The sequence below is a fragment of the Chlorocebus sabaeus genome, chromosome 21 (genome assembly GCF_047675955.1).
Source record: "Chlorocebus sabaeus isolate Y175 chromosome 21, mChlSab1.0.hap1, whole genome shotgun sequence".
Taxonomy (NCBI): Eukaryota; Metazoa; Chordata; class Mammalia; order Primates; family Cercopithecidae; genus Chlorocebus; species Chlorocebus sabaeus.
The window spans coordinates 50,446,257-50,459,502 of NC_132924.1; the positions used below are offsets into that span (position 1 = coordinate 50,446,257).

The 13,246-nt window shown below is 38.5% G+C and overlaps 1 protein-coding gene across 1 annotated transcript in view; it reads left to right on the forward strand.

Annotated features, from left to right (window-relative positions):
- THSD7A (thrombospondin type 1 domain containing 7A) overlaps positions 1-13,246 on the forward strand; it is a 486,308-nt gene that overhangs the window by 432,964 nt on the left and 40,098 nt on the right. Inside the window, exons 17-19 of the mRNA XM_007982032.3 lie at positions 4,818-4,971; positions 9,940-10,084; positions 11,411-11,526. Of these exons, the coding sequence (XP_007980223.3) occupies positions 4,818-4,971; positions 9,940-10,084; positions 11,411-11,526 (415 nt within the window). The remainder of the gene's footprint in view (positions 1-4,817; positions 4,972-9,939; positions 10,085-11,410; positions 11,527-13,246) is intronic.

The window sequence follows — 13,246 nt, forward strand, 5'->3', positions numbered from 1 at the left end:
GTTAGTGATTGAGTAGTATACCTCCCTTAAATTATCTTCTGCTAATGAAGGTCAAAATGTCCTGCTTCAATGCAAGTGTTGGGTGACATTTTCAGGATAGATGGGTCTATAAAAAAGGAAGTTTAAATTTATTCAATTACACTCTTCCTCTTTAAGGATGTTATAGCCTATCAAGGAGTGGTGGTAGAAGTGGTTTGCCTTGGTAGGGAAGGATATTTTTTTCACTGACTTTTTCTAGAATTGCCAGCACATAGTGATAATAAAAAACAGACAGATTTAGTTATTGTTGCTTTTTAAATCTATGCAGAAAATACACTCTCTTATTACCACACCTATGATGGGCTTCTGACTTCACCCTTTGCCTACAACTTGGTTCTACACCATGTATCTCTAATATAGTTCAGTTTTCTCACAGTATTATTCTTACTCCTTGAAAGAAAGACCAAGAATTTGAAGAAAGCAAAGGAATTTAAAGTCCCTTCCTTTGGGCTTAAAACTTGATCCAAATATTTATTCTGTATTCTAGGGTGATTATAAAAATTTTTAATGCAAAATAACAAAAATAAAGCCTGTAAATAGCCTGAATGCTACAACAGGAACATTTTAGCAATTGTGGCACATTTAAGCAATGGAATTCAAATGTAGACATTAAAATATATCTTAGAAAAATAGTTAATGACAAGAAGATGATCATAATATATTGTAGATTTTTTAAATGGTACGAATAGGTAAAATTTGCTTCTATTTTGTAAAATGAAAATATATATTTAAAGTAATAGTCTATTAATATAGTCTGTTAGGAGTGGTTATCTCTGATGAAATTGTGGAAATTTTTATTCTTATTTTCTTAAAATGAGTATATTACTTGTATAACAAAAAAATGAAGAGAGATGTATTCGTCTGTTCTCACAGTGCTATACAGAACTTCCTGAGACTAATTTATAAAGAAAAGAGGTTTAATTGACTCACAGTTCCACAGGCAGTAGAGGAGACATGGCTAAGGAGCCTTCAGGAAACTTACAATCACGACAAAACGGTGAAGGAGAAGCAAGCACATCTTCACATGGCAGCAGGAGAGAGAAAGGGTGAAGGGGGAAGTGCCACACATGTTACAAACAACCAGATCTCATGAGAACTCATTCACTATCATGAGAACAGCAAGGGGAAAATCTGCCCTATGATCCAATCACCCCCTACCAGGTCCCTCCCCCAACATGAGATTTGGCTGGGGGCATAGAGCCAAATCATATTATTCCACCCTGGCCCTTCCCAAATCTCATGTACTTCTCATATTTCAAAACACAACCATACCTTCCCAACAGTTCCCCAAAGCCTTAACTCATTCTAGCATTAACTGAAAATTTCAAATCCAAAATCTCATTTGAGACAAGGCAAGTCCCCTCTGCCTATGAACCTGTAAAATCTAAAACAAGTTAGTTACCTCCAAGATACAATTCCCCCATTCCAAATGGGAGATATTGGCCAAAACAGAGGTTTCAGGCTCCATGCAAGTCCAGAACCCAGCAGGTCAGTCGTTAAATTTTAAAGCTTCAAAATAATCTCCTTTGACTCTGTGTCTCACATCTAGGCCACAATGACACAGAGGTGGGTTCCCAAGGCCTTGGGCAGCTCGACCCCTGTGGCTCTGCAGGTTACAGTCCCCAAGGCTGCTTTCATGAGCTGGCATTGAGTGTCTATAGCTTTTCCAGGTGCACAGTGCAAACTGTCCATCTGTCATTCTGGGGTCTGGAGGACTGTGGCCCTACTTCCACAGCTCCACTAGACAGTGCCCCAGTGGGGACTCTGTCAGTGGGGGGACCCAACCCCACATTACCACTTCACACTGCCCTACTAGTGAAGGCTCTACCCCTGCAGCAGACTTCTGCCAGGACATCCATGCATTTCCATACATCCTCTGAAATCCAGGTGGAGTCTCCTGAGCCTGAACTCTTAGCTTTTGTGCACCCACAGGCCTAACACCATGTGGAAGCCATAAAGGTTTTGGGACTTGCATCCTCTAATTCAATAGCCTGAGCTGTACCTTGGCCCCTTTTAGCCATGGCTGGAGCTGGAGAGACTGGGTTGCAAGGTGCCATGTCCTGAGGCTGCACAGAGCAGTGGAACCATGAGCCTGGCCCACAAAACAAAATTTCCCTCCTAGGCCTCTGTGCCTGTGATGGGAGTGGCTGTCATGAAGATGTCTGAAACATCTTGGGGACATTTTCTCCATTGTCTTGGCTACGAACATCTGGCTCCTCTTTACTTACACAAATTCCTGCATCTGGCTTGAATTCCTTCCAAGAAAATGGGTTTTTCTTTTCTACCACATGACTGGGCTGCAAATTTTCTAAACTTTGTGCTCTTCTTCCTTTTTAAATGTAAGTTCCAGTTTGGAGTCATTTACTTGTTTATCCAAATAAGTTAGGCTTTTAGAAGCAGCCAAGCCACATCTTGAATGTTTTGCTGCTTAGAAATTTCTTCTGCCAGATACCCTAAGTCATCTCTCTCAAGTTCAAAGTTCCACAGATCTCTAGAGCAGGGGTACAATGCCACCCATCTCTTTGCTAAGGTATAGCAAAAGTGAGCTTTATTCCACTTCCCAATAAGCTTGTCATCTCCATCTGAGAACACCTCAGCCTGGATTTCACCATCCATATTTCTGTCAGCATTTTGGTCACAACCATTCAACAAGTCTTTAGGAAGTTCCAAACTTTCCCTCATCTTCCTGTCTTCTTCTGATCCCTCCAAACAGTTCCGACCTCTGTCCATTACCCAGTTCTATAGCTGATTCCACTTTTTCAGGTATCTTTACAGCAATGCTACACTTCTCTTGTACCAATTTTCTGTATTAGTCTGTTTTCACACTGCTATAAAGAACTACCTGAGATGGGGTAATTTATAAAGAAAAGAGGTTTAATCAGCTCATGGTTCTGTGGATTGTATAGGCTTCTGTTTCTGGGGAGGCATGAGGAGACTTACAATCATGGCAGAAGGGTGAAGGGGAAGAAAGCACATCTTCCCTTGGTGGCAAGAGAGAAAAAGCAAAGGGGGAGGTGCTGCATATTTTTAAACCATCATATCTCATGAGAACTCACTATCATGAGAACAGCAAAGGGACCATCCACCCCCATGATCCAGTGACCTCCCACCAGGCCCCTCCCGCAACACTGAGAATTCCAATTCAACAGGAAATTTGGGTGGGGACACAGAGCCAAATCATATCAAGAGAAATCTTTGAAAATAAAGATTTATGTACATAACTGCCTAATAGAGTGTTGGATATCTGTTCTTAACTCTGGATCAATAGGTAATTCTACAAGTTGATCTTTGCCTATAGTGATAGTACCTACCCAAATGTAATCTATTCTTAGGAGTAAATCCAACTTTTGAGCACTGAAATGCCCTGTCTGCAACATGTTGTCTCTAAGCTGCTGTCAACAGAACATTTAAAAAATGATATTGAAGGTAGAAAATTTTCCTGGGAAACTCAAATTCTCCCAAAAATATTCATAATTTATTTTTTTCAACAATGAAATCATATCAATATCTAATTTGCATATTTTTGTGATTGCTTTTTATGTATGTATCCAGTGTACAAAAAAAAAAAATGCATAGGTATTTGCATATTTTTTCAGGCTACAGGCCCATTAAGACATGACCAACAACACAGCTTTCCAGTGTTTGAATGTATCCCACAGGGAAAGGACATTCCTCTTAAGTTCAGCAGCACTGCATAGCAAGGTGACTCTGTAGAGTAGATTTGTAAATGTTCCTGCTGATTGTAAATCCCTGAGAAAAGTTGGGATGCCAGGTATCACTGGCAATTTAATTCAACTGATATTTTAATACATGACACTAGGTTTGAGAGACTTGAGGGTTCAAGCCTTCCTTTTTAACTCCTGAAATGCAGTTCTCTTCCTGAATCCATTAAGTTGGCTGACCTTTTCCAAGTTATGCATGAGAGAGAAAGGTTTTCTCTCCTGCTATAATATTTAAGTGCCCAGAGAGATTATTTACTATGGTAAAAGTGAAGTCTGATACTAGCCATGTTAATTAGATTCCCAAAAGACAAATAAGGAGCCCTTCATGACTGCTTACAGGAGAATAAAATGGAACACAAACTAACAATTTTTTTAAGTCAAGTAGTAGGAAAATCCAAATAACCATATTTAGAGAACCTATGCTATACCTATTATAATTGTCTTTTCACTTCTCACTTTCGTTTAAGATTCAGAGCAGAAGGGAGGCTACAATTTCTTTTAAAATGACAAAATGAATTGATAAATGCTCTAGTTGTTTTCACAAACAATGAAATCTCCCACTTAGAGATTTCAGTGTGCCTGGTCTTTCATCACATATAAATCAACTAACTCTACCTTCTCTATGAAATCCATCATTTTCTTGAGAAGAATAAATGCATTATATGCCAAATTGTAAGCCCTCTATGAAGCTCTTTGGACAATTCCTCATTAGTTTCTGCCTCACATGTGTATAAATGACCCTCTGCTTTCAGAGGAAGCTTTCATAACATGCAGAGTTTACATACACAAATGGCTCTTATATTCAAAGACTCATGAATGCAAAACACATTTTTGAATCATGCAGAAGCACTACAAATATTTAGGAGAGGCAAAGATCCTTTTAAGTCTTCATTTCTGGAGAATTTTATTAGATAACAAAGCTTCCTACTCCCCACCCCCATAACGATGTCTTAAGGAGAACCATCTGTCCTGTGGGTTGGTCATTCTAATTGTCCTGTTTTCTTCACTTCGAGAAGGTATGTATATTTTCTAGAATATGTTTATGTTCTTTTTTAGATGCATGCAGAATACAGCAGATGGCCCTTCTGAACATGTAGAGGATTACCTCTGTGACCCGGAAGAGATGCCCCTGGGCTCTAGAGTGTGCAAATTACCATGCCCTGAGGACTGTGTGATATCTGAATGGGGTCCATGGACCCGATGTGTTTTGGTAAGATGATTAACCTTTTTATTAATGTAGAGTTTATTTAATTCTTTGCCACTGAAGCTTTAAAGACATTATTTTAAAAATATAATAACTTCAATGTAAAATTTGTTTGTTTGTGTATTTACCAAAGCAAGGTGTGTTTTCTTGGCCACATCATTCTATGACTGTGCTATTTAAAGTTTGTAATGTTTCCTCTCACACTAGAACAGCTCCACCTCTTGCAAGCTTTACTCAACCCATCATCCTAACCCAGCACAAAAGGCCTTCAGTTTGCCTTGTAAATACACAGCATGTTAAAAACTGCAGTGGTGATAATGATTCCCTCCAGGTAAAAGGGAAAATGAATGAAGTAAAGGTACTTTAATGGTGTCAAGTTATTGTCATCCATTGCTTTTTGCCCAATACCGTTTATTTAAATGGTAGGAATAATCTCTCACACAGTGGGAATACAGCAGCAGGGGTATTAACACTAAAAAGCAAAAGATACTGGGTAAGAAACTAAGTAGAAGAAGAAAGCTGTGCACCAATGAATCTCTCTTTACACACTGACTCTGTGTCTCTTTGGGCCTGGAAAGCCAGCTGAGAGTTTCAAATCACACAAAAGCTTCTGCGTTTCAACAGCCAGTAGGGGCTCATCCACAAGACTCTGGGAAGAGAGTCATTTGAAACAGAACTGGCTGCTTATGTAGGATATTTGGCTTACCCATGGGCACCTTTGTAAAACTGTACATTTCAAAAACAGCATCAAAAGCATGGGAAAAAATAACATATGGAATTATTTTGTTGAAATACGATATAAAACCATTTCAAAGAAGACTTTATGGTGCATATTTTCCAAGGAGAAATTGATATTCCATTTCAGTGTTAAAGATACTGATTAGCAGACAACTGATATAGCAGGAATAAAACAAAGATGGCAGTTGACTGAAATGCAAGTTAAACTGTAATAATCAACTGTTTCACAAGGATATACAATTGATTTTCTGTCCTAATTTCATAGCATCAGATTTGAAGTTACATCAAATAATTGGGCTACATGCTACACTGTCTATGTTTATAATAGTGAGATTTTTGTCAGATATTATATTACAAAAATTTTCCATTTTTATAAAATAGGAAATATTGAACCCAGGCCCCTTCTTAAATTTATTAATAGGGATTTTAATAGAAGGAACCACTAAACTGGAACTTTGTCCAGTAGGTTTCTATATTAAATGATCAAGAATAGTCATCTTAGAAGAATTATTGAGGTTCTATTATATATAAAAGAGAGTTTGTGAAGCATATTTTGTGTTCCTGAGAGTTTGCCAATAGGAATGTTTGGATAAGAATAAAATTCAATGAGGTAAATAAACTGTGATTCCTGGGCTTTTTATTTCTTTAAAGAAAAACGTTAGAAAAATTAAATTTAGGCCGGGCACGGTGGCTCAAGCCTGTAATCCCAGCACTTTGGGAGGCCGAGACGGGCGGATCACGAGGTCAGGAGATCGAGACCATCCTGGCTAACCCGGTGAAACCCCGTCTCTACTAAAAAAAAATACAAAAAACTAGCCGGGCGAGGTGGCAGGCGCCTGTAGTCCCAGCTACTCGGGAGGCTGAGGCAGGAGAATGGCGTGAACCCGGGAGGCGGAGCTTGCAGTGAGCAGAGATCCAGCCACTGCACTCCAGCCTGGGCGACAGAGCAAGACTCCGTCTCAAAAAAAAAAAAAAAAAAAAAAAAGAAAAATTAAATTTAACAGTTTAATTGAGCAAAGAACCATTCAAGAATTGGGCAGCCTCCCAAACCAAACCAGAACAGGTTCAGAGAGGCTCCAGCACTGCCACGTGGTTGGAAAAGATTATTGGGCAGAAGCAGATAAGTGACATACAGAAAATGATGTACAGAAGCGAGGTTCAGCAACAGCTAGATTGATTACACTTTGACATTCGTGATAAACAGAATGAGTAACTGAAGGCAAAAGTCCCAATCAATCGAAGTTTAATAAGCCAGCTTTAGGACACATCTGGGAAAAAGCAAGGAGGTTTTCTGAAAAGGTGTTCAAGACGTTTTATGTTTATACATTCCCTTAAATGGGAGGAGGCACATAGGAAGAGAGGCAGGTAGGCATTAAGGCAAATAGTTATATTCCTGTGAGACTAGTTAGTGCCCCATAATCTACATTTTATATAAGGTAAGGTGAATGTTTGAAGAGAAAAAGGTAATAGAGGAAGAATCAATTATGCAGACATCTCTGGGTAGATAGAAGAATGACTGATCTCCTCTTGTTTTTGTTCTGAACCTGGGAAAATACACTTGTGATTGACAGTATGAGTGTGGAATCAGACTTGAATTTTAGGAGTTAGACTTAGACTGTTGACCTAAAGTTACAATTGGTATGTCCTTGTTTGTGGGAGGCCATGAAAGAATTTACCTGTGAATCATCTATGGGAGCAGTCATTCATGATGCCTGAGGCCGTTTACCTTTCCGTGGGAATCTGGCACAATGCTAGCAATAGCTATTCAAGTGGAAGAGAATGTTGCAAGACGGCCTCCAGGCTTACCCTTCCCTTTTGCATAGGGTGTATGAGATCCTGAGATTTTTTAAAAACCTTCCTTTGCATTTGTCATATTTGAACGTGATTTGAACAATCGGCCACATTTGAAACTCAGTGATTGCACAAGAGTAGGTTACAGTCTGTTTACACATCCAAATAGGGTACAGTTCACTATGTGTGAAGAAACCTTTAGGATGAACTTGAATGTAAGTGGACAGCTTACATTCAAGCTAAATTTCATTTGACGTACTTTACCTTTAACTCACCTTGTTTCTTCCCTCAGGCCTTCATTAAACAGATACCGATTAAGCTTTTACTGTCTATCAGTAACTATGTTAGGTAGGGAAAATATACTGCTCTCTAAAACATAAGTCTTCTCCTAGTGCACTGTAGAAAGGAACAAGACCTTTATATAATACACATTATGTCAAGACAGATAGTGTTATTCCAGTGGTCTGACCAAAGTTCAATGGAAGCAGGGGAGGAGGAAGCAATTATTTTAGGCCTTAAAAAGTCCGTGGAGGATTGTTCCTAGTTTCTTACCATTCTTAGAAACCAACTGTTTTCAGAAGACTGTACCAGTAGATGAATGACAAGCCAATCTTTTTAGATGTTGTCAACTGAAGAATGACAAGGTTCATAAATTTGGAAAGGAGAGCTTTATATCTCATAAAGGGTTGTAGCCTGCAGGGTGGCCATCCTGACAGGCTGGGAATCATAGCTGCCAGCCAGAAGCCAGAAATAGACACTTCTAGGGAATGGCAAAGGGAACAGTAATTTGTGTTGAGCAGGGTGGCCAAACATACATATGTAATAAGCTATATGAGGAATCATGAATATTTATAAAAAGAGAAAAGTACACATGTGCAGTTGAGCTTTATGCCCCCTCATGTGTCCCATGTACCAAAAATGGTGGCATTAGCATGATCCAGGGGTGGAGTTTTCAGTGCTCGAATGTCAAAAGGTGAAACAGAGGTCATAGAAACCCTTACTGTACATCCTCCATGGACTGCCCAGAACCACTCCTTGATCAGTGGTTTCTTTTTAGGAAGAAATGCTGGTTGGCTGTTTTGTTGCAACCATAAAAGGAAGAGGCAGTGTCAGGCTCTAACCACCCAAGGGTTTCTTCCTGCCTGCTGCACGAATAAAGACCAGGGTATTGCAGTAAAGAAAGAGTTTAATAGACATAAGGCCAGCCATGCCACATGGAAGATGGAGTTAGTACTCAAATCAATCTCATCTAAGGCTCCTAGGTAGGGGTTTTTCAAAGGCAGTTTGGGGGAAAGGGGTGGGGCTGCCAGGTAACGGGTGCTTGCTGCTGATTGGTTGGGGCAGAGATGAAATCACAGGGAGTCAAAGCTGTCCTCCTGCGGGCTGAATTCTGGGGCCACACAGGAACTAGGCTGGCGGTTCAGGTAGAGCCCTGGGTGTTAGACATGCAAAAAAAACAGAAAAGATATCTCAAAAAGCCAATCTACTGTAGTGCAGGAGTAGCCAGCATTTGTGTCTACACCTTAGCAGAATTCAGGTTCCTCTCCTCTCCCAGCCTGATGGCCTTTCATTAGCTTTACAAAGCCACTTGAGTTTGGGGAAAAGCCTGTTATTTAAACTATAAACTAAATGTTTATTGAAGTCAGCTCAGCCCAAAAACCCAGGAATAACTAAGAGAAAAGCGAGATGAGGTTGGGTTAGATCAGATCTCTTTTACTGCCATAATTTTCTTACTGTTATAATTTTTGCAAAGGCAGTTTCAAGACAATTGGTTAATCAGGTATAGAGTGAGTGTTTCCAAAGGGCTTGTTTCTGTATAACCCTTAGGGAAGAAAGCCTAAAGGCCGAGAACTCAGTTTTCAAGGTTTCTCTGTGGTCCCTATGGCCAAGAGGGGGTCCATTTGGTCAGTTGCAGGTCTTAGAACTTTATTTTTTTTTTCTCAATTCTAAATTAAGGATTAAAATTAGAATTCAGAATTAGAATTGTTTATATGCATATATACATGTACATCAGGAAAAGGAAAGTCACTAACACCAAGTCATTTAAAGTTATTCTTAAAATGTCTTTTAAGGCCCAAAAGACTATACATAATCCACAAACATACAATTATATATAATAATACACATATAACTTTATATGTATATATATGTAATAGCTTTCTATAATAATTAACATGACCACCATATGTGTGTGTGTGTATAGGTGTGAGGTGATGTGTGTATTAGCATTGGACACATGGCATCTTACAGCTAGATGATACATCAAAATCTCATTCAACAGCTTCATTTTATACATTGAACAACTGAGGCATAATGAGGTGGACTGACTTTTCTGAGTTAGCCAGTGGTCCAAATGTTCTAACTCCTGCTCCAGTGCTGTCTCTAATATACCAGTTGTGTAGCTGAGTATTCACTTTTCTGAGAATTTGTACTGTTCTTTTTAAGCCTTGCAATCAAAGCAGTTTCCGGCAAAGGTCAGCTGATCCCATCAGACAACCAGCTGATGAAGGAAGATCTTGCCCTAATGCTGTTGAGAAAGAACCCTGTAACCTGAACAAAAACTGCTACCACTATGATTATAATGTAACAGGTACATGGATCGTCATCTGATCACAGAGTTAAGTCCAAATCTTGTGTCTGTCAGCTCTGAAGTGTTTCTGTCAGTATAGTTCATCTCTATCTGTGTGTCTTTTGGACAAGCTGCTTACTTTCCCAGAAATAATTACATATTAAATGACAGAAATACTTATCTGGGTTTTTTTTTAGTAAACACCAAGATAGAGGAAATAAAAATGTCACACAGACATTAGCCCTTAAAGTAGGTTGTGAATATGCTAAGTGTTCCTACATAAGACAACCTCTCCCTTTGGGAAGGTGAATCTAAAATATTTTTAACACAAGTATCATATTTATTCAAAAATGTCTTTCTTTTTTAGAAGATGCTTAATTGTTAAAGCATACTGGGGCAACAATTCGTGAGGTGTGGGCAGTTTATAAACATGATTAGTCAGCAGTCTCAAACTTGCCAAAGATTATAAATCAATGCTATAAAAGGTGCAGGTAAAAATAGATGAGTATTTTCAGAAAAACAGATTTATTATAAATTGCATTTCCCCTAAAACTCATTTAATACCATCAAGGTGCATACGCTAGGAAAGAAAATCTTTTGTTTATATGAATTGGGACAACACCAAAGCTTACTTTGGAATTTTTTCCAAATAATTTTCACTCTGAAACAAACTCAAGAAACTGTACAGTGACACATAACAGGTCAGATTGGCTTTCTGTTTCTTGTGGTTTTTCTCTTTAGTTTCCTTTGATAATACAAAAGAAATCAAAGTTATCTGGGACATGCTATGTTACCCAGGGAAAAGAGATGAAAGAGCTATTTTGCAAAAGACATAAAATAAGAGAATTAAATAAATATGGCCGAAGTGATTTTATCACTTTAATAAATGTATGCATTTTCATGCATTCTAAATATGGATAAGAAGTAAAATACGTTTTATTTGAACATAACTACACAAAGTACCGTAATCTGTCACAATTATGATTATTTTGCTAAAAGTAATGCTAAGATTTTAAATTATATTTTTATTGGGAAAAAAAGTTTTTAAGTGACATTGATCTGTAGGCCAAAGCCTTTTTTACAGTGTCACCAAACGGCTAGCTATCAAGATTTTCAAGTAGACATCTGCCTTTAAGAATAATCCCTGTAGCTATGTGCAACCCCAGCAATTCCATTTGACTCCTGATATGTTCAAAGCTGGGACCCATATGCTCTGCATGGGGGATGATTGATTATGGGGCTTAGGAAGCAGTTGTGAATTAAATATGGGATTCAGGTCATCAGAGTTTCATTTGAAATCTGTTTCATACTTAGCCTTCTGTTCTGATGGGCTTCCCTTTTTTTCAGACTGGAGTACATGTCAGCTGAGTGAGAAGGCAGTTTGTGGAAATGGAATAAAAACAAGGATGTTGGATTGTGTTCGAAGTGATGGCAAGTCAGTTGACCTGAGATATTGTGAAGAGGTAGGTGGATGCTGTGTTAATATCTTCGTGAGTAAATTCTTCCCTAATAATTTCAGTTCATGCTGAGCCAAGTGACCCGTGCTCCATGCATCTCATTGCCAGCAGATGTTTTTCTGCACTATTCACAGGCTAAGTATGTTCTTGAAAAGATACAATGTCCAATACTACTGATTCCTACATATAATTTCCTGTATTTTCTTCTCCTTGGAGCCCAAAGGTATGCTAATTAGCCCATTCTGAAAGAAATGCTTGGGGAACAATAAGTAAGGTGAATAAAAGCAGTAAATTTTAATCAGACTACTTATCTTTTGTAATTTGATGTGAATTTTGTGTAGTGCCTGGGACACCTGCCAAGGTCCATCATTTATTCTCTTTGTTGCTAAACACTGATCACATGTGGTTTCATAGCAGATTTTGATATTAGGATCTAATACCCAGCTGTGACCATCTAAGTACTCAGGTCTGATTAAGAGACAACTTCAAATTCAAACAAAGGAATGAAGCCAGCCATTACTATCTTCTAGGCACAGAGAATTGTAACTGATAATCATCTAATTGATGAAAGTAATGTCAGCATACCTAGATGTGAGCTTCTGAAATGCGAGAAAACATAGTCGTTGGCCTTTCTTCATTTTTATGAAGCTACACTTTATGTTGTAATAATTTTATCTAATTTCCATACCCAAAACATGACAAACGTTGACTCTCCATTCATCTGAGGTCCACTGGGCCAAATACTAACCAAGATAAGCAGGAGCCCCAATAGATCTGGAATAGACTAGAAGGAGGTCGTAACCTCATTAGAGTTTAACATACACAGTCACTATGTCTTCTGTCTACACATCCTACGGTTATTATAGCCCACAGTAAATTGTTCCAATACCTAGGGGAGAACTCTAAACAGAAATACTTTAATTCATTTGATATATTTATTATACAGACCTGATTTAACCTTCTTATGTCTCTGTTCATGAAAGCAGAGCACCCACATGTGTTGAAAACACAAATTTGTTTTGTTAATAAATGCCTCCTGCTATAACCTTCTAACATAACTTACTGTATTCGTTATGTAAATTTGAATAATTGGAAATTTCACACTTGAATCATTTTAGTTTTGTAACCAATAACATTGAAGCAATATAACCATTATAAGAATAATGTCAGTATTGAGCTGGGTGGGGTGGCTCACGCCTCTAATCCCAGCACTTTGGGAGGCTGAGTCGGGCAGATCACCTGAGGTCAGGAGTTCAAGACCAGCCTGACCAACATGGAGAAACCCCGTCTCTACTGAAAATACAAAAATAGCTGGGTGTGGTGGCACATGCCTGTAATCTCAGCTACTCGGTAGGCTAAGGCAAGAGAATCGCTTGAACCCAGAAGGGAGAGGGTGCCGTGAGCCAAGATCGCATCATTGCACACAAGCCTGGGCAACAAGAGCAAAACTCCATCTCCAAAAAAAAAAAAAAAAAAAAAAGAGCGTCAGTATTAATGAAGATAATAGTCATATACTGACTGGAGAGCTTTCTGTGATCTACTTCTAGTTGATTAATACGTCTTTTTGTTTGCAAACATAAATGCACTCCTTGGTCAGAATGAAATATAAAATAAATGAGAGCTTTGCAAAAGCTGAAACCTAAGCATACATGACCAATTTTAAACTATTTCATATGATAAAAGGACAAAGCTGTAAACTGGATTCTTGATTTCTTACATCAAATAT